The sequence below is a fragment of the Hypomesus nipponensis genome, chromosome 27 (assembly GCF_054491055.1).
Source record: "Hypomesus nipponensis isolate SF chromosome 27, ASM5449105v1, whole genome shotgun sequence".
NCBI classification, from domain to species: Eukaryota; Metazoa; Chordata; class Actinopteri; order Osmeriformes; family Osmeridae; genus Hypomesus; species Hypomesus nipponensis.
Genome location: NC_140387.1, coordinates 3992230 through 4012003, shown reverse-complemented (window position 1 = coordinate 4012003; position 19774 = coordinate 3992230). Strand labels below are relative to the sequence as shown.

Sequence of the window (19774 nt, the reverse complement as noted above, 5' to 3'; positions counted from 1 at the left end):
TGCCGCCTTTGGTCTCGGTTACTCAGCTGGAACTCGGTATACACTGCCGAGCGATGAGGTCCGTCGACCTCGTCGCCACAGTTACATTGTGATAAAAGACGAGTGTCGCCGTGGCAACGCTGATGCGCGGAGGGGGTTGTTGACAACGCGATGTTGGAGAGGTGACGACGACCACGACGCTCGCTTTGATCGCGTCCATGGCAATCGTTCAATCCAACCGGCACTCTCGTATGCTAAAGATCCAACGGTTGAGGCCGTCGTGAGCACTGTGGAGCCCCTTTGTGGGAGCAAAAAAACAAACAACGTCGCCCTGAACTGAATCCAAGTCTCTTTAGGACCTGTGTGGGATTCTCTGTGCTACTGCCTCCCACCCCTCTGTAGAGGGGATGGAGAGCCCACGGGCCTGGGGGCCTGGAGGCCGATAGGACGGCCTTTGCCCGGGAAGACCCTCCCTCCCTCGGGCTGGTCTCCCAGAGAAGCCAGCCTCGGCCGTCTGCAGGCCGTGTGAAAGCAGCTGACCTCCATGACTCGGACATGTCCGAGGGGGGGGTTCCGGTGTGTCGGGTTAGCCTGTGAGCGAGCACCCTGCCTGGGGCTGGGGGACAACATGGCAGCCCGCCTCTCCCCGCGGCTGTATCAGCTGAAGCTTAGTGCTTGATGCTACAGAGAAAGACTGTTGTTATGATGGACGGGGGGGGAGGGGCGTTGGGGTTTGCGTGTGTGTGTGTGTGTGTGTGTGTGTGTGGTGCATCTGCACGTTCATGAAAAGCTATAAATCCAGCCAGGCAGTTCCCGAGAGTGAGCTCGACCTCCTCTGGCCTATCGGCGATGACAACGCCGTCCCTGGCAACGCTCACCGCTCACCCTTCCTCCCCACCCCCTCCCCCCTCGTCTCCTCCTCCGTCGTCCTCTCCCATCACTGGACATTTTCCACTGCGGGCGGCATGGGCACTGTTGAATATTAACCAGACGTGGTGTTGGAGTGATTTGCTGCCATGTTGTTGGGCTCAGGCTGGCCTGGTTCCTCTCCCGCTCTGGCCTGTGCAGGGGTCTCTATCCACCCAGCTCCGCGTGGCTCGTTGAGGGTTGACCAGTCAAATCTCCCGCTTTGTTATATATTTTCTGGGGTGTATACGTACAGTATTGTGCAAAAAGTCAAAAGGCTTGTATTTGTTTTTTTGTGTTCTGGATTTGTGCCGCAGTATAAAAGTGCAATGTTTAGAAATGTTGCCCAGTCTTTTCATATAATAGTTTCTTAACACAAAAACTGCTAAAACGCTTTTTTCTTTGTACCCTAGACTTTTGCCCAGTACTGTAGATGTTTAACCCAAGGTGGGTTCTCACTGTTCCAGCAGTGTTGAGTCAGCGTGTGTGTGTGTGTGTGTGTGGTCCTGAGGAGGAAGCGAGGATGCTGACCTCCAGGGAGCTTCTTCTTCTCTGGATCAAATGACCCTGCTTGTCACGTTGTCTGTCACAGCAGCTCAGGGTGTCACCATGCCGGGTGTCACCATGCTGGGTGTCACCATGCCGGGTGTCCTCCATGCAGCCCCACGCTCAGGGGAAAAAAACCAGAGGGATTTGAACTGTGACCGCTCGATATGGCCTCTGCGAGAATCTGGAGGATTGTGTTGCATATCAATCTCTTGGGGGGGGGGGGGGGGGTGTAGTACAGTGTGTTTCAGTCCTGAAACACTGATGCAAGACTCACCGGGGCGACGGGAGTCTGTGAGCTTTTTTGGTCGCCGCGACCTTGGTGAGCCGTCGTCAGGGTGTCCTGGGGGTCTCCGCGCCCCCCCACCCCCCCTCCCGGGAGGGGCTTGTTTCTCTGCGGCTCCGTCACGTTTAACCTCGTCTCATGTTTAATGAAGGGCCTGCCGGCAGGAGTGGGCGAGGCGTTTAAACAGACGGGCTATTTCTGGCAGCCCGCTGCCTAGGGCACTCTGGCTGCTTCGGCCCAGGCCGGGTCTCACCGATCGGAGGGGAGAGAGACTGGGGGAGGGAGAGGCAGGGAGAGATGGATGGAGGGTGGGGATGGAGAAAAGGGAGGAGTGGAGAGTGGAAGGGATGGAGCAAGGGGCAGCGAGAGAGAGAGAGGGGGAGGCTGAAGAGATGAAGAAGAGGCGGGGAGAGAAAGAGAGAGGGGGGGAGGTTGAAGAGATGGAGAAGGGGTGGGGAGAGAAAGAGTGAGAGAGGTGGGAGGTTGAAGAGATGGAGAAGGGGGGCGGGGAGAGGAAGAGAGAGAGAGAGAGAGGTGGGAGGTTGAAGAGATGGAGAAGGGGGGCGGGGAGAGCCTCAAGGCAGCTCTCTCATAATTGATAAGGCAGCGCAGCGCTGCGACTGAGAGCGCCAGGGTGAAACACCTTCTGCAGCATGCTAGCTTACGCCTGGTAATGAGCACAGGCTGCCCCCGACTACAGGCACTTCCTCCATGGCATACGGAATACCAAGCAGACGGAATTCATACCCGTTTCACTGTACTGCATAATTAGACATTGGCTAGGCAGGGTTTTCGTGTTATTAATTGTATTTACACACAACACTCGCATGTTGCAGTCAAGGACTGGACGAGAGCCCTTAGCTCTGCACAGCTCTGAACCGTGTGATTCTTGTGGCGTTAGGCCTAAGCTTCATCTCCCAGATTCAGGGATCCCCACACGTCGAGCCCTGTGAAATGCATCTCATTTCACCGTTGAGGAATCCAGCTCGCATGCAGACGTTGCGGCATTGTGCAAAATCTGTTCAGGGAGGCCAAAGTGAAACGGCTTTGAGAAGCCAGCGTCGATCTTTTGGTTTCTCCGCTCTCCAGCAGAACTGACTCTGGTTTCGTCACAGTCTTGCAAGGCCCCCACAGGAAGTGGTTTTCTCCGACTGCGAGGTTAGAGTGCAGACAGACGGTCGTCATGGAGAAACCTGACGAACCAACGGTCGACAAACAAAACATTCGCCCGACAAAAGACGGCGGTTATTGTTCCGGTGAAGAAAGAGAGGCCAGGGTGACGGGGAAAGTCGGCGATTTAAAAACACCCATCTTAAGGAATTCATTTTCACAAGACCGCAACCAGGAGTTACGCCTGTGCCCGTACGTGCATTGTCATTTTGAATGCTTGTTTGGCAATTCATTTTCATATTGTCGTGCCGTGCCCTGGTCACGATCACTATTTGCGGGTCATCGCAGAGGGCTTATTGGGGAAAGGGAGCAGGCGTTTTGGGGGGGGTTGTCATTTGGCTGAGTGGTGTTCCAGTCTGGGGGATTCACTCCACTCTGCAAGTCTTCTCATCTTCCTAAGTCTGGCTAGGTGCTTGTGACTGTGACTGCGGCAGGGCCATGCTCTGGTATTCTCAGTTAGACCTAGCGACCTAGCAGCCCTGCCTCTCACTCACTCACTCACTCACTCATTCATTCATTCATACACACACACACACTGGCCTTGAGCTGGTTCTCCCAGATAGATGCTCAGGGCCGTGCCTGGAAATGTTCTTATCGGGAGCATGGTGAGCAATGGGGGTTAATTGTGCTTCTGACGGCTTAGGCTGTGCCCAATGTTAGAAATCCTCCTTTCGAAATGACTCACTGACACCAGCAAAACGTAGCAGGGTAGCTCTAATCTCGGATCTCCAAGACGTAGGGAACGATAACGCGTGCCTGTCGCTCGACGCGCGCGCAAGCCACCAGGGGCAGCGCCCCGGCGCGATCGGCTTTCCCTCACATCCGTGTCATTCGCAGGAGGGTTCGGTGACATCTCGGTGACTCCAGATCCGTGTGCGCCTCACCCCGGCGTTGTGAAACCCCACACTGCATTCCTCCGCCCCGGGGGCCCATGCGTGTCTGAGAAGAGAATGTGGGAATTATTCATCAGCATGTAATTACGATCCAGGCCCTCTCGAAGGGGAACCGAAATTGGAAGACACAGGCGGGGTCAGTCGGGAGTCTCGTTTGACGCGTATCGGAAATTGTTGGTGCTGAGCTCGAACCGGCGTGCGTCGCTGTTATTCCTGTCACGGCGGCTGGATATAGCCAGTCTTTTGGTGTTGGGGGTCTGGTTATGCTAAGAGCACGGTTTGTTCAACACTGGCTTGTTTAAGGCCCCTCAGACCCTGCCTGGTCCCTGGCGGATGGCAGTGTTTCTGGGACCCGCCATCGCCTCCTAGCCCTGGGTACTTTAGAGGCAGAGACGCTTGCCAGAACCTCTCCGACTGAAATAGATGTTCTGCTTGGCAGACGCGTTAGCCAGGCGAGCAAAAGGAGAGGGGAGAGGGAGACGCGGCAGGAGAGAGAGGCAGGAGAGGCAGGCGAGAGAAAGAGCAACGGAAGGGGTGCGAGTGTCAAAGACAGAATCAAGTTTCACTGACCTGACAGATGTGTGTGCGTGTTTGTGTCGTTTTCGTGTGTGTGTGTGGGTTGTACCTCAGACAAGGAGTGAATGACTGAATCAGGGCAAGGTGTTGAAGAAACATGCACTATATCGCCAGAAGTATTCGCTCGTCTGCCTTCACACGCATATTAACTCGAGTGACACCCCATTCTTAAACCATAGGATTTCATATAATGTCGGCCCACCCTTTGCAGCGAGAACAGCTTCAACTCGTTGAGAAAGGCTTTCCACGAGGTTTAGTAGTGTGTTTATGGGACTTTTGGACATTTCTTCCTGAAGTGAAGGGTTGAGGTCAGGACTGTGCAGGCCAATCGAGTTCCTCCACACCAAACTCGCTCGTCCATGTCTTTATGGCCCTTGCTTTGTGCACTGGTGCGCAGTCATGTTGGAACAGGGAGGGGCCAACTCCAAACTGTTCCCACAAAGTTGGGAGCATGAAACCGTCCAAAACCGTCTTGGTATGCTGAAGCATTAACAGTTCCTTTCACTGGAACTAAGGGGCCAAGCCCAACTCCCCGAAAAACAAACCCCACACCATAACCCCCACCACCCCACCATCAAACCAGCAGACTGCCAGGCGGATCATCGTGACTGGTCCCTCCACAGAGCACGGTCTCCACTGCTCCAGAGGGCAGTGGTGGTGTGCTTTAACACCACTGCATCCGATCCCTTTGCATTGGTGACGGAAGGCTCGGATGCAGCTGCGCTCGGCCCCATGTAAACCAAAGCTCTCTACGCTACCTCAAGCTCATCCGAAGATCAAGTGAAGTTTGGAGGTCCGGAGCTAACGACTTCTGCAGGAAGCTGGCGACCTCTGCGCACTCTGATTTAGATAGCCGAGTGAGTGCTTTTGGCTATATCGCGTATATTTCGAGAAATGTGGCCACTCTGCCAGTTTAGTGCAACCGTTAGGAGTTTGACGTGTGCGTGTCATTGCTAGTCAGACACGGAGAGGGGAAACAGGAAGGTCCTGTGGAGACACTTTTGTGTTGTCACCCAGATACCATGACCCAGGTCCTATTTGACCAGCCATTCAAAGACTACAATCGTGGTTTTGTCTCCCTCGGTCACGTAAGACCTCGCAGGACCCGGGGACACTGGTGAGAACCTGAACCCAATGGAGAGAGAAACCAGAAAAGCAGGTCTCTCCACTGCCACCGCGTTTGCTGCTCACCGGCAAACGGGTGTCGTCTTTCCCCGAGTCGCGCAACAGAAGAGATCTTTCTTTGTCCATTTTCGGGTCTGTCTCTGGTCGGACGTGGAAGTTAGGATATAGTAATGATAGATTTATAATAGGTGAGATATTAGGGGACTAGTGGGTTATAAGGCAGCATTGCTTAAGTGTGTGTGTGTGTGCGTGTGTGGCTCGAGTTCTCGGTATTGTTCATGCATTATTAAGGAGCAGCCTCCCTCCAGCTCTGGTGTCCTGCTGGGCTAGCTGGTGGTGAAGGCCGCCCTCTCAACGAGTAGCTCCGAGGAAACCAACACTTTCCTCTGCCCCCCACAGACACACACACACACATCACTCTCCCCGCCGTTGCGTGACTGCAGCAACGCATGGTGGGGGGGGGGGGGGTGTGCCGCTGTGATATGTTAACGTTTAAACACACACACACTTGCCCTTTAGATACCATCGGTGGCTCGTTGAGTTTTTTTTTCGTCACCGTGTGCAAACCTCGCTCGTGCCACACAGAAGCGCCCATGCCCTGCTGGTCGTGTCTGCAAGGTGCTTTTGTTAGAGGAAGCGGGTTCCTATTTCCTGTTCCTGATGCTACTAAACAGGATTCAGCAGCCTGAAGGGTGGGCCTCGCTCGTTTTGGCGTTCCAAAGTTTTTCCCCCTCCTCTCCTCTCCTCCTCGGTTTTTCGTCTTCCTGCGTCAGGTCTGCCTGCGTTGCAGCCTCGCGCTCTCTGCTTGTCGGGATCAAAAGCTGTCTTCACGAGAGCTCTTGAGGTATCTCTATGCTAATCTCATCCTGCCATATTCACCCCCGGAGTGTTGCCTCCGAAGAAGGAACACCGTCTAACTGCTACTGAAAGACGCGGGGACCAAAATCCTCTCACACACACACACTTTAGTGTTTTCCCAGCAGATGGTTCGTTGTCAACTCCACATGGAGTCGCTCTAATATACACACTGTCTACACACACACGTCGGTAAACAGAGCGCGCCTCGTCTCGGAGTGCCGTCCATAAAGCCCCTCCCCTTCTCACGGCCACGCCCCTTGGCCAGGCGTGACGCGTGGCCGGACGGGCAGGGCTCGGCCACCCCCACCCCTCTCTCTCTCTGCCTCTCTCTCTCTCTGCAGCCCGTCCTTGTTTACCCACCATGCTGACAGAGGGCACCAGGAGTAGCGTTCAAGGACTCGGTACAGGGAGCACGTTTCTGAAATGGAATCCAGCCCAGCCCGTGACTGTAGGAGGGGAGAGGCAGGCAGGCAGGCACACACTGGTAGACAGACAGACACAAAGACACACTGGTAGACAGACAGACACAAAGACAGACAGACACAGACATACTGGTAGACAGACACACAGACAGACAGACACAGACAGACAGACACAGACAGACAGACAGACAGACAGACACAGACAGACAGACAGACACAGACAGACACAGACAGACAGACACAGACAGACAGACACAGACAGACAGACACAGACAGACAGACACAGACAGACAGACAGACAGACACAGACAGACAGACACAGACAGACAGACACAGACATACTGGTAGACAGACACACAGACAGACACAGACAGACAGACACAGACAGACAGACAGACACAGACAGACAGACACAGACAGACAGACACAGACATACTGGTAGACAGACACACAGACAGACACAGACAGACAGACACAGACATACTGGTAGACAGACAGACACAAAGACACACTGGGAGACAGACACACACAAAGACACACTGGTAGACAGACAGACACAAAGACAGACAGACACAGACAGACATACTGGTAGACAGACAGACACAAAGACACGCTGGTAGACAGGTAGGCAGGCAGCAGCGAATATGGTTCTCAGCGTATTGCTGAACAGGAAGAGGAAATGGGTCAGGGAGTCTCAGTTGGCTGCTGTAATTGACTGACAAGATCAAACACCCACACCGTACCTCGTTCCAGGGACTTCTCGCTCTTAATTTCAATTCAATGTGAGTTTCGGTCTGGCGTGGTGAGGCGTGAGACAGGCTAGGTGGGTCAGATTACCTGGGAACGCCCTGGTAATCGCTCTCGCTCTCGCGCTCTCTTTCGCTCGCCCTCTCTCTGCTAACCTGCTTTTGTGGTGAGACTTCACCTGTATTGATTGGTTACCTGAACACTGTTTGCAGAACACCACTGGAACTTTAGACCATTTTTGTATGGGGTGGTGTGTGTGTGTGTGTGTAGGTATGGCTGTTCTGTTTTTTTTCAGTCAACAGTGGTGTGTGTGTGTACATGTACCAAAGCCTGAATGATTAACTCCAGCAATCATGTCTGCTGGTGGTGGCAGCGTGGAGGAATGTCAAGTTGAGGATCTCAGTCTGTCAACACTAAGCCGTGTGTGTGTGTGTGTGTGTGTGGGGGGGGGGGGGGGGGGGGGGTGCTTCTCTCTGACTGCCCCCTGACGGTGGTCACCATGGCGACACCACTGACCCGAGAGGCAGCTACATTACGGGGGGGGGGGGGGGAGGGAGTTGGGGACAAGGTTCCCTGTCCGAGAGAGGAGAGGGGGGGGGGATGGAGGGGGGTAGAAATGAGTTAGATCCCACCCTCTGGCCCAGTTTATTCACCAGCACTGATGGAGGATGCACACTTACACAGAGACAGACAGGGGGAGATTAGGTCCTATTTAAACCTCAAGTTGAGGACATGTATATCTTTGTCTCCGTAGCCACTCATGCTACGCTATTTAGCACCGACGCATTTATTTAGGTCAACATGCCAACTTGAATTATCGCAGTGAGAAATGAGCTGAACAAGTCTGAATGTAAATAACCCAGTGTTTGTTTTTTTCGGTGTGTGTGTGTGTGTGCGCCCTGCTGTGCGCACAGGCTTTGCGCCTGTCTCCATGTGTGCTTACGTTAATCCACATATAGGAGAGAACGGCTTTCGCTTGTTGCTTGCGAGCGTGCCGAGGGTTGCACCAGCCCGGCGTGCTTGTCGGCTGTCTGTCCGCCGTTTGTCATCCTGTGAAGCGGAGCTCCGAGGAAAACGGTCTTGGTGCTGGTGTGGAGCGTGGAGCCTAGAGCCTGCCTGCCTGCCTAACCCTAACCCTGCCAGGCACCCACAGGGGGGCTGTCTGTCCAGCCTTCCTGGATAAGGCCACTGGATCTACCCCCAGCCTCTGACCCCCATTCTCCAGCCTCTAACCACCAGCCCACAGTCGCCAACCCCCTGCCTCGAAACCTCCCAGACCCAAGCCTCTGATCTCCCATCTCTAGCCTCTAACCTCTAACCCCCAGCTTCTCACCACCAGGCCCCAGCCTCGAACCGCCAGCCCCCCAAACCTCTAACGCCCAACCCCCTCAGTCTCTGACCTCCATCACTGAGCCTCTAACCGCCAGCTCCCAGCCTCAGCCTCCACCCCAGCTCAGACAGATTAGGAGTTCTCCAAGCAGTATCCTTCCCCCCCCCCCGCCATCTCCTTGTCATGCATGTCGGCCTGTCATGCTCCACACCGAATCTCCCATTACTCTTCTTTTTTTGTTGTTGTCTCGCTTATCCTCTCTCTTTTTTTCATGCTTTTTGCATAGCTCTCTCGCTCGCTTACCTGCCCTCTCACACTGTCTCTCGCGCCCTCCCTCTCTCGCGCCCTCCCTCTCTCGCGCCCTCCCTCTCTCGCGCCCTCCCTCTCTCGCGCCCTCCCTCTCTCTCTGTCTTCCTCTCCCTCTGTCTTCCTCTCCCTCTGTCTTCCTCTCCCTCTCTCCCTGTCTCTCGCTCTGTCTCTCTCTCTCGCTGTCCTTTTACCTTTTAATGTGACATTTTATCCCCCGGCTCTCCTTGCACTCCACACGCCTCCCCTCTGCTTCACCCTTCCCAGCCTGCCTGCGTCCTCTCCTCACATCCCACTCTCCCCTTCACACATGCCTCCCTGTCCTCCCACGCCTGGCTGTGCGTCATCGGACCTCTCCCCACCAGACCCCCCTCTCTCTCCCTCTCCACCAGACCTCTCTCTCTCCACCAGACCTCTCTCTCTCTCTCTCCACCAGACCTCTCTCTCTCCCTCTCCACCAGACCTCTCTCTCTCCACCAGACCTCTCTCTCTCCACCAGACCTCTCTCTCTCCCACTCCACCAGACCCCTCTCTCTCCACCAGACCCCTCTCTCTCCACCAGACCCCTCTCTCTCCACCAGACCCCTCTCTCTCCACCAGACCCCCTCTCTCTCTCCCTCTCTCTCCACCAGGCCTTTCTCTCTCTCTCACCAGACCTCTCTCTCTCTCTCTCTCTCTCTCTCTCTCTCTCTCTCTCTCTCTCTCTCTCTCTCTCTCTCTCTCTCTCTCTCTCTCTCTCTCTCTCTCTCTCTCTCTCTCTTTCCCCCCCCTCCAAGCCCCCTGTCAACCCTCCCCCTGACAGCCCTGATTACTCACTGGGTATTTATGTACACTGGTGGGGTGTGGTGGGGTAGCCTGCTACCACTGCGTGGGAGCCGCCGTGACCTCCAGGGCACACACACACACACACAGTGCCTCTACGCTTCTCTCTGTCCTGATAACGAGTAGAGATGGAGATCACAGGCTCAGCTGATGAGCGCTTCCTGAAGACGAGAGTCGTTCTCTCTCTCTCGCGAGCAGTCGCTCCTTTCTAGTCCATCGATAGGCACCCATCTACTTCTCTCTCTCTCTCTCTCTCTCTCTCTAATCTCCCTTTCTAATCTCCCCTCTCTTTCTTCTCCCACTTTGTCTTCTCTGTGTTTCTCTCTCCTCTCGTTACCCTTGCCTGAACCGGCTATTAGTTGGATTGGAGTTAATCCTCTGAGGGGGCAGTGACAGTGGAAGTCTGAAGATGTTTGTAGCTCTGGAGAGCCTGGCACAGCACAGGCCTGTCAGCTGCGCGTCGCTGTGGTTTAGAGTGAAGCTCGGAAGACAACCATGGAGCGGAGACACACACACACACACACACACACAGGACTGCAGTGTCACTCTGCACAGAAACCCAGGCCTGTTGCAGAGGGAGAAATGGAGAGGGAGAAATGGAGAGGGGGAAGGGGAGAGGGGGAAGGGGAATTGCAGTATCACACGAGGGAGGGAGGGAGGGAGGGTGGGTGGCGGTGCACAGCTGAAGTCGAGGGGGAGGAAGTCACATTCTCCACACGCTCCGTTGAACAAGGCTTCCATTGACCAGCGCGCATTCCATAGTGCGTAGCCTACTGTACACTCTATCACAGCCTCCACTGTAGCCAACACTTATCTGACCCCCCCCCCCCCCCCATCCCCTCCCAGTCATGTGGGTCTTTTGAGAGTGTGTGATGGGAGCCTGGAGAGCAAGCCAAACCCCCATTCATATGTTTTTGCCCCTCTGGCTTTTCCTCTTTACCAAAGTCAGTAACCAGGACATTTACTACTTGGATTGTATGGAACCCTTTTGAGTTGAATTGGGAATAAATGAACAAAATAAAAGTCGTTTTTCCCTCTTCTCAATCCCACACGTGGCCCTCTTGTTTTCTACTCCTCGCCAAAATCAGCCCACCAGGACCAAACGTCTTAGAGACGACTTGAGTAGCCTTGATTTTGTGATTTAAAACAATTCATCAACTTTTTCATAATCAAACACGGTCTAAACAGACTGCAAGCCGAGGCAGCAGCGATACTGCATCCTTCTCTAGAGCTGTGTGCTACGGCAGACTAAGAGAGCTGTTTGGAAACGTGCCAAGAGGAACTGCCGGCTGATGTCTTTTAATAACACGTGGCTTTCCCAACAACAGCAGTGTCACAGCCGTTTATTACTAGCAATACGAGGAGGTGACGGGTCAGGCTTTTTCCGACTAAAATAACAAGAACGTATCCTCGGCAGTCGGGTTTAGCAGCTGTGTTTGTTTGACGACGACGACCAAACACGCTTACAGAATGAAAACACATCGACTTCCTTCGCGTGTCACCGGCTGCTGCTCTGTCTAACCAAACCTGACGAGACCGTGTTTGTTTTTGAGACGCTACGGTAGCGGTAGCTAGCTCGACTAGCTAGCTTTCTGGAAACGTGACGAAACGCCTTCCTTTCTCTGCTGGCGACTTTCTTGTTCGTTGGCGAACAGCTACCTTGTCTTGTTCTGTCCTTATCCTCAGAGACCCATTGTCACTCTGATGATGAGCCCAAGCCTCATCTATATGCAAATTCAAGTATAAACAATGACAGAGGCGTGCTTGAACACAATAAGAGAGATGGCTATATCCATGATGTAAGCTCTGTAGCCCCTTTGGTCTTTGTGGATTCATTGAAAAGTGTTTAGATGACAACGAAGGTTTCATTATCTGAAGATGGCAGGCTTTTGTTCCCTTTTGGATGGAGTTTAAAGGGGCTGTTTTGTTGGGGACATTAAACCCAACAGTGCTGTTCAGGATGTTGGATATGTCGTGGCTGACTCACTAGAACCGAAGATGACAGATGAGAAATTGAAAGCGTTCTTCCTTCCTGATTGGCCAGATGTGGACAGAAAGAGAGAGAGAGAGAGAACCAGCCCTGACGATTGTGTTTCTGCTCAAATGCAGCTTTCTCGTCATTTAATAGTGGCTGATGTGAAGAGCTAATTGTCTCACGTTTCAGTTCCTGTGCCACTATTGCAAAAACAAGGTGTCTCTCAGAGCCTGTTGAGTCAGTCAACATGTTGGCCTGCAGCAAGGGTGTTTCGTTGTTTTTTATTTTATCTCTCATCGGAAGTAGCGAGCAGGTCCACCACACACACACACACACACACACACACACACACACACACACACACACACACACACACAGGTACATACCCCCACACACACACACAGGTTCATAACCCCCCCCCCCTCCACACACACACACACACACACACACAGGATCATAACCCCCCCCCCCCCCCACACACACACACACAGGTTCATAACCCCCCCCCTCCACACACACACACACAGGATCATAACCCCCCCCCCACACACACACACAGGTACATACCCCCCCCCCCACACACACACACAGGTTCATAACCCCCCCTCCACACACACACACACAGGATCATAACCCCCCACACACACACAGGTTCATAACCACCCCTCCACAAACACACACACAGGTACATAACCCCCCCTCCCCCCCCACACACACACACACACACAGGATCATAACCCCACACACACACACAGGTTCATAACCACCCCTCCACAAACACACACACAGGTACATAACCCCCCCCCCCTCCCCCCCCACACACACACACACAAGTTAAGCAGCCCATCCTCCATAATAACCCTCTCTGTCCTCTCTCTCCTCCCTCCCCTCCACCACCAGAGCCTGAGGATGTCGAAGCGGAACCTGTTTGTGCGGCTGGTGCCGTGTCGCTGCCTGCGGGGCGAGGAGGAGGCGGTGACGTCGCTCGACTACTCTCACTGCAGCCTGGAGACGGTGCCCAAGGAGATCTTCAACTTCGAGAAGACCCTGGAGGAGCTGTACCTGGACGCCAACCAGATCGAGGAGCTGCCCAAGGTGTGAGCAAGGACACACACACACACACAGTCAAGTGGCTCTGTAGTAACCCTGAACACGCACGCGCGCACACCAATACATACACACACACACACACACACACACACAGTCAAGTGGCTCTGTAGTAACCCTGAACACGCACGCGCGCACACCAATACATACACACACACACACACACACACACACACACAGTCAAGTGGCTCTATAGTAACCCTGAACACGCGCGCGCGCACACCAATACATACACACACACACACACACACACACACACACAGCCAAGTGGCTCTATAGTAACCCTTAACACGCGCGCGCGCGCACCAATACATACACACACACACACACACACACACACACACACACACACACACACACAGCCAAGTGGCTCTATAGTAACCCTTAACACGCGCGCGCGCACCAATACATACACACACACACACACACACACACACACACACACACACACACACAGCCAAGTGGCTCTGTAGTAACCCTTAACAAGCGCACACACCAGGACACACACACAGGCCACTGGCTCACTAATGCCCTCCCACATATGCACACAGGAAACTTGCTCAGGCTCGCACACAAACACACACACGCAATAATAATGTTGCTGTAAGCCCTTGATCAAATGCTGCATCAGTGCCTCTCTGATGTAATTTTGCCCTGCCTCCAGCCAACCTGATTACCAGGGGAAGGCCGCGCACACATTAACATCCATCCCGAAACTCGGTGCTCCCTCTCCTAGTTAGATAACCATCTGAGTGTGCTCGAGAGTTACATCAGCGCACTCCACCCGATGTTTGGCTGTGAATGAACTCCTCAGTTTACAAACCTGTTTCTCGGGCTTTCGTGAAAAAAGAAAAGTGTTTTTCCTTTTGATTCTGTCTCTCACACTGGCTCTCTCTCGTTCTATCCCTCTCTCCTCTTCTCTCTCTCCCTCTCTCCCCCCCTCTTCTCTCTCTCTCCCTCTCCCCCTCTCTCTCCCTCTCCCCCCCCTCTCTCCTCTTCTCTCCCCCTCTCTCTCCCTCCCCCCCCCCCTCTCTCCTCTCCCCCTCTCTCTCCCTCTCCCCTCCCCCTCTCTCCTCTTCTCTCTCTCCACAGCAACTGTTTAACTGCCAGCTCCTCCACCGGCTGAGCATGCCAGATAACGACCTCACGGTGTTGCCTGCGGCGATCGCCAACCTCATCAATCTCAGGGAGCTGGACGTCAGCAAGAACAGTAAGCAGACTGACCTCTGTCCGCCCGTATATGGCTGCTGGGGAACCCAGCCTCCTGGACTGGCCCCTGTTCAGTCGCAACAGAGAAGACAGTCCCTCTCAATCACGTCAGGGCACAAGTGTGGCCGGGACAAATATTTTAGCACCTTCCGCTTAGTGGAAAACACCTATATTTTCTGCTGCCGCCGCGCCAGTCCCCTCCTCGGGTCATTCGAGGTTGTTTTCAGAGGAGCGACGGGCGTGATGCATCATGAGGGAGCTGTCTGCGATAAAGACAATGGCGACCTCCTCGCTAGCGGTTTGCGTTCATAAACGCCGAGTGTTCACAGTTGTCTTGGAGCGCTTGCCGCTTCTGTGCGTTGGGGTGGGGGTCCATCTCTCGAATGGCCCTCGCGGTCCTGCTCAGGAAGACGGTTACAGGATCACTCGGAAGAGGTTTGGCCTTGATTACTTTAGTTTGGACGTTTTTAGTCAAGTGGCACGACACGGGCACGGCTTTAGGTAACGCAGCTCGGTTTGGGTCGTTCGAAACCAAAAAAAAACCTGAAACGTTTGCGCTCCTTATTCACCCCATCTCGACGACAGGAGATGTCTGCAGAGAGGTGCGGGGTTGGGGAAGTGGACGAGCCAGGGCCCCGTAGACAGGCTGCTGTGTGTCAGGCTAGATGGCATTCTGAACACCACAACGGCCGGAAGGCTATTGTGTCAGGCTAGATGGCATTCTGAACACCACAACGGCCGGATACTGGAATTTCCAAAAGCGGTGCTCGATTTTAAATATGATGATATCTCCGTCTCTCATGATCAATTCCCAATTTAAAGATTTCATTCAATTGAGACATTTTCTATTCAACTATTGTACTGATTAGCCAAGTGCCAGGTACCAGCAATATTGTACCCAGTTTTTCCATTCAACAAAGTTATTGCACCTGTACATTTCTTAACTGTCCAAATAGCCATTGTGGCCATTCTAGTGTTAGGTGAACAGCAGTGGTTCCTGCGTGGCTAACAGCTGGGAGCCTGGCTTCCACAGAGCTCTCTCTCTCTCTCTCTCTCTCTCTCTGTCTCTCTGTCTCTCTGTGTCTCTGTGTCTCTGTCTCTCTGTCTCTCTGTCTCTGTCTCCCTCTGTCTGTCTCCCTCTGTCTGTCTCTCTCTGTCTCTCTCTGTCTCTCTCCCTCTGTCTCTCTCTCTCTCTCACCTCCAGTCTAATGGAGTGTGGCTGGTCGTACATCTGACATAAAGCACACCTGTGTGACAGCAGCTCCACTGAGACCGTCACCTAATAAGGCTCTCACAGTCAGCAGGGACTGTTTCTCACACTCACATGTTCAACGGAGGAGTTGAGCTGGTGAATGTACTGCTGTGGGCAGAGTGAAAGCATCATCTAAAAAAATAAAAGGAAGTCATGTTCCTCCGAAGTCACAAACAGCCTCAATGATAATTTAAACATTTCCTCAGAAGAACACAGAAGTATTCCAAGAGGATGGGGAGGGGGGGGGGGTAGAGGGGTAGAGTTCATGACCAGCAGAGCAGAATGTCGATACGCAGACATGATGTTCTCTTTGAATTCCCCCACTGTACGCTCTGAACATTGCGACAAAACGGAGGGTTGTGGGGGAGGCCTAATCTTTTGTTGACCCTCCATGTTTGTCTCTGGTGTCTACTTCAAAGCAGTCCGAGGCAGGGATGTGAAAGTGTTTCTGAAAAGCTTGTGTGGCTAAGTGAGGTAGTTTTTTGGGGGGGTTTAACACTAATACACACACACAGAAGCTTAACCTTCACAAAGTACTCTCTGCCAAGTGTTTTGAACACCATATATAGCTTGAGGCTTCCCTGGGCCACTCCAGTTTGAAGATGTTAGGGTGACAACTCACAGACTCTCTCTCTTCAGCTCAGGTCTTTATTATTAATCATTTTTTGTCTCCCCATTGTCTGTTTTCCACCCACTCATCACATCAAGCACTCACCTTCCGGTCTGTTTAGAGAGCAGAGGGACAGAGGAGCGTTAATGCACCCCTAGCCCAGACAGCTTACGAACCCAGGCCAGGCGGGGTGCTTTGTAAAAGCGCTGATTGGTTGGCTGGCTGGCTGGCTGGCTGTGCACCTGTGTTTAACTTTCACAAAGCTCGGTGTCGGACGGCCCCCTGCCTGGTCCACTTTGCTCACTGCGTCATCATCCGTCTCCTCGTCGGAGGCAGTGTGGAAGGGGAGGCCGTCCATGTTTGTTTGCACTTGTGAAGGATTGTCAACAATCCGTGTGGTTGTCCCTCACAGGCATCCAGGAGTTCCCTGAGAATATCAAGAACTGCAAGGTACTGGCTATCGTCGAAGCAAGCGTGAATCCCATATCCAAGTAAGCAAAAATACAAACCACCCCCTCAAGTCACACTTGTCGAATAATACCGTTCCGAAAATTCGTTCTGAGGGACTTTTTTGCCAAGGTGTGTCGTGTGTGTGTGTGTGACCTTGTTCTGGTGGTGCTGTGCTCTTCCCCAGGCTTCCGGAAGGATTCACTCAGCTCCTCAGTCTGACCCAGCTCTACCTGAATGACGCCTTCCTGGAGTTCCTGCCTGCCAGCTTCGGCAGGTCAGACACACGCGCACACACACGCATCCCACAGACCAACACACGCATCACGCATCCACCACAGACACCACCCACACTTACCTCAGTGGCAGGTTACAAGATGGATCCAGTGAAATGGGCGCCTCTGTCATGTTCCTCCCTTTCACAGTGACGTAGACACATGATTCCCTATCTCCTAGCAGACAGAAACCTCTTCTCTGTCTGAATGCTTCATAGTGGGAAGTGTGTGCGTGTGCGTGCCACAAGAGATCTACGGCCACCACTCCCACACACAGATGCACATCAGTTACAATCTATCTTGTGACTCATCTCTCCTGGCAAATGTCACCCCTTCAAATGACTCCTCCCCCTGTATATCGGCGGTCGATGCGTCTGGGCGGGTTTAGGTTTCCCCTTTGTACAGTGAACGACCCGACCCGATACTCCCCTAATGCACCTTTAGCATCGTCTGAAAAGGCCGTCGCTCGATAAAGATGATCGTTTTGGATGATGTTCGTGGAAGTGTAAACCGTCGGTGGAAAGCTCATCGATAAACAGCGCTTATCCCTTATTCATCCTATTCATCATGTCTGAGTTTATTGAGCACTCGTCCACCTGCTCCCAGAACGTCTTCTCACTGTGCCCCCCCTCTCCCCCCCCCCCCCCCCCCCGCCCTTAGGTTGACCAAGCTGCAGATCCTGGAGCTGAGAGAGAACCAGCTGAAGATGTTGCCAAAGTAAGTGCCCTTCTTGATGACACACAAGGTTCTTGCGTGTGTTCGTGTGAGGAGAAGCATTCTCTCTCCCTCCATATTCCTATCTCTCTCTACCTCTCTCTCTTGTATTCTCTCTGTCTCTCATATTCTCTCTTCTATATTCCTTATCTCTCTGGGTTAGAGTCTCTCTAGCTGTCTTTCTCACTTTCTCTTTAATTCTCTCTTTTGCTCTCTTCTACTCTCTCGCTGTCTCTCTCACTCTCTCTCTTTCACTTTCTCCCTGCTCCCCACGCATTGAAGTTCCATTGAACTCCTCAGTCTCCCATAAGGAGAAAGTCTAGGCTGCAGCGTGGAGGCTGCTGCGTGCTGCGACACGTTTCAGAACCCTCTCCTCAGACTCCTGCCTCTGTTGGCCGCCCGCCGGCTTCTGATCGCCACTGGAGAGCTCTCCGTGCCTGGCGAGCCTCCTCCTTTTTTCTTTTTTTTCGAAATGTGAAGACCCACAGACGTGACCCCCCCCTCCCCCCCACACTCTTTGCACTCTCACCTGTCTTTTGTCGTTTTTTTTTAATCGATACGGTACTTTTGAGGATGCCATGCCGTGCCTCTTATCGTTCTCCCGCCGTCCCTTGCACCCCGTGACCGACGCCTCGCTGGCTCAGGCATGCGAGTGTGGTGCAGAGCAAGCCTCTCAAGCTGTTTATTTGACAACGTCCAGGCCTGTTAGGAACTGGGAACCCTGACAGGAGACCAGCAATTAATGGTCAGGATCCAAGCCAGAGAGAGGCGAGAGAGAGAGAGACGCACACATACACGTAAAACGAGAAAGAGCACTTGCTCATTTTGGTGCTCTGCTCCTTCCCTTGGTGTTGGAGTGAAGCTTACAAGCTCTGCGCACTTCTGTTCTCCCTGGTCCCCTGCCTGTGGCAGCTAGCTAGCTCATTTCCTGAGGTACACTAGCCATCTTATTTCCTGAGGTACACTAGCAAGCTCATCTCCTGCGGTACACTAGCAAGCTCATCTCCTGCGGTACACTAGCTAGCTCATCCCCGCGGTACACTAGCTAGCTCATCCCCGCGGTACACTAGCTAGCTCATCTCCTGCGGTACACTAGCTAGCTCATCTCCTGCGGTACACTAGCTAGCTTATCTTCCGCGGGACACTAGCTAGCTCATCTCCTGAGGTACACTAGCTAGCTCATCTCCTGAGGTACACTAGCTAGCTCATCTCCCGCGGTACACTAGCTAGCTCATCTCCTGCGGTACACTAGCTAGCTTATCTCCCGCGGTACACAAGCTCTGCTCTAGCTCCCAGGGTGCTGCTGGAAAGCTTGAACCGGCCCTCCCCACCTCCCACCCCCCCACCTCCCTCTGACCACATGCTGCTATCTGAGAGCTGGCCGGCCCCCCCTCACGTGTCGCCCTGCCAAGCGCGGGGCAGGAATTTGGCGGCGAAAGGCTAGGGCTCGTCGTCGCAAGCTTCAAAAACAGGCGGCCGGTGTTTTCATATCACGTCGTATTCATTTACGAAAAACACCACCTAGGGCTTGAACTCCCGGCTGCACAGCACAGAGGTATGAGATTGAAATCCATCCGGTGTTGTGACGTCCCAAAGAGGTCGTAAGACCAGGCAAGCTCACCGGGGGGGGGGGGGGGGGATTTAGCTGTCATACCTTCTGAGCCCGAATATTAGCCCTTTTCTTTATATACAGTGTGTGCGTACATATATATGTATATATCATTATTTTGTCATGCTTTAATGGACTGAAGTGTGACAGGAAAGGCAGGGGAGAGTAAGACATGCAGGAACGGCCCAAGCCCAGATTCAGATCCAACCCAGGCCGCTGCGGTAAGGCCTCAGCCTATGCTGAATGCCTTTTTTTATCTTCTTTTTGGGCTTCAAACTCACGGAAGCACAGCCTGTTCTTGACTTTGTACTGCGGGCGGCATACAGAGTGGTGGTGTTTTCAGTACTAAATGGAGCTCTGCTCTATTGCTGTACTTTGGTAGAGCCGTGTCATTTATAACCCCTTGGTGTGGCTCACAGCACTAGATGTGTGTGAAATGTGACGTGATCTGCTAGGTGAGGAGGCAAAGCAGTCCCCAGGGTCACGAGAAAATGGTCGCGATGGCCGTCCAGATCATTTGACCAACGTTTGCATGGCTTTGCATTATCTGATTGGGTTGCTCAACGCTATTGTCTGTTTCTCTCCCTCTCCTTCCGCCTCTCTCTCTCTC

The 19774-nt window shown here is 53.3% G+C and overlaps 1 protein-coding gene across 4 annotated transcripts in view; it reads left to right on the top strand.

Annotated features, from left to right (window-relative positions):
• erbin (erbb2 interacting protein) overlaps positions 1 to 19774 on the top strand; it is a 52545-nt gene that overhangs the window by 8371 nt on the left and 24400 nt on the right. For all 4 annotated transcript variants that reach the window (XM_084693759.1, XM_084693757.1, XM_084693756.1 and 1 more), the window contains exons 3-7: positions 12842 to 13036; positions 14141 to 14258; positions 16532 to 16610; positions 16754 to 16843; positions 17502 to 17558. In XM_084693759.1, coding sequence (XP_084549885.1) covers positions 12851 to 13036; positions 14141 to 14258; positions 16532 to 16610; positions 16754 to 16843; positions 17502 to 17558 — 530 coding nt within the window. In that variant the 5' untranslated portion in view covers positions 12842 to 12850. The remainder of the gene's footprint in view (positions 1 to 12841; positions 13037 to 14140; positions 14259 to 16531; positions 16611 to 16753; positions 16844 to 17501; positions 17559 to 19774) is intronic.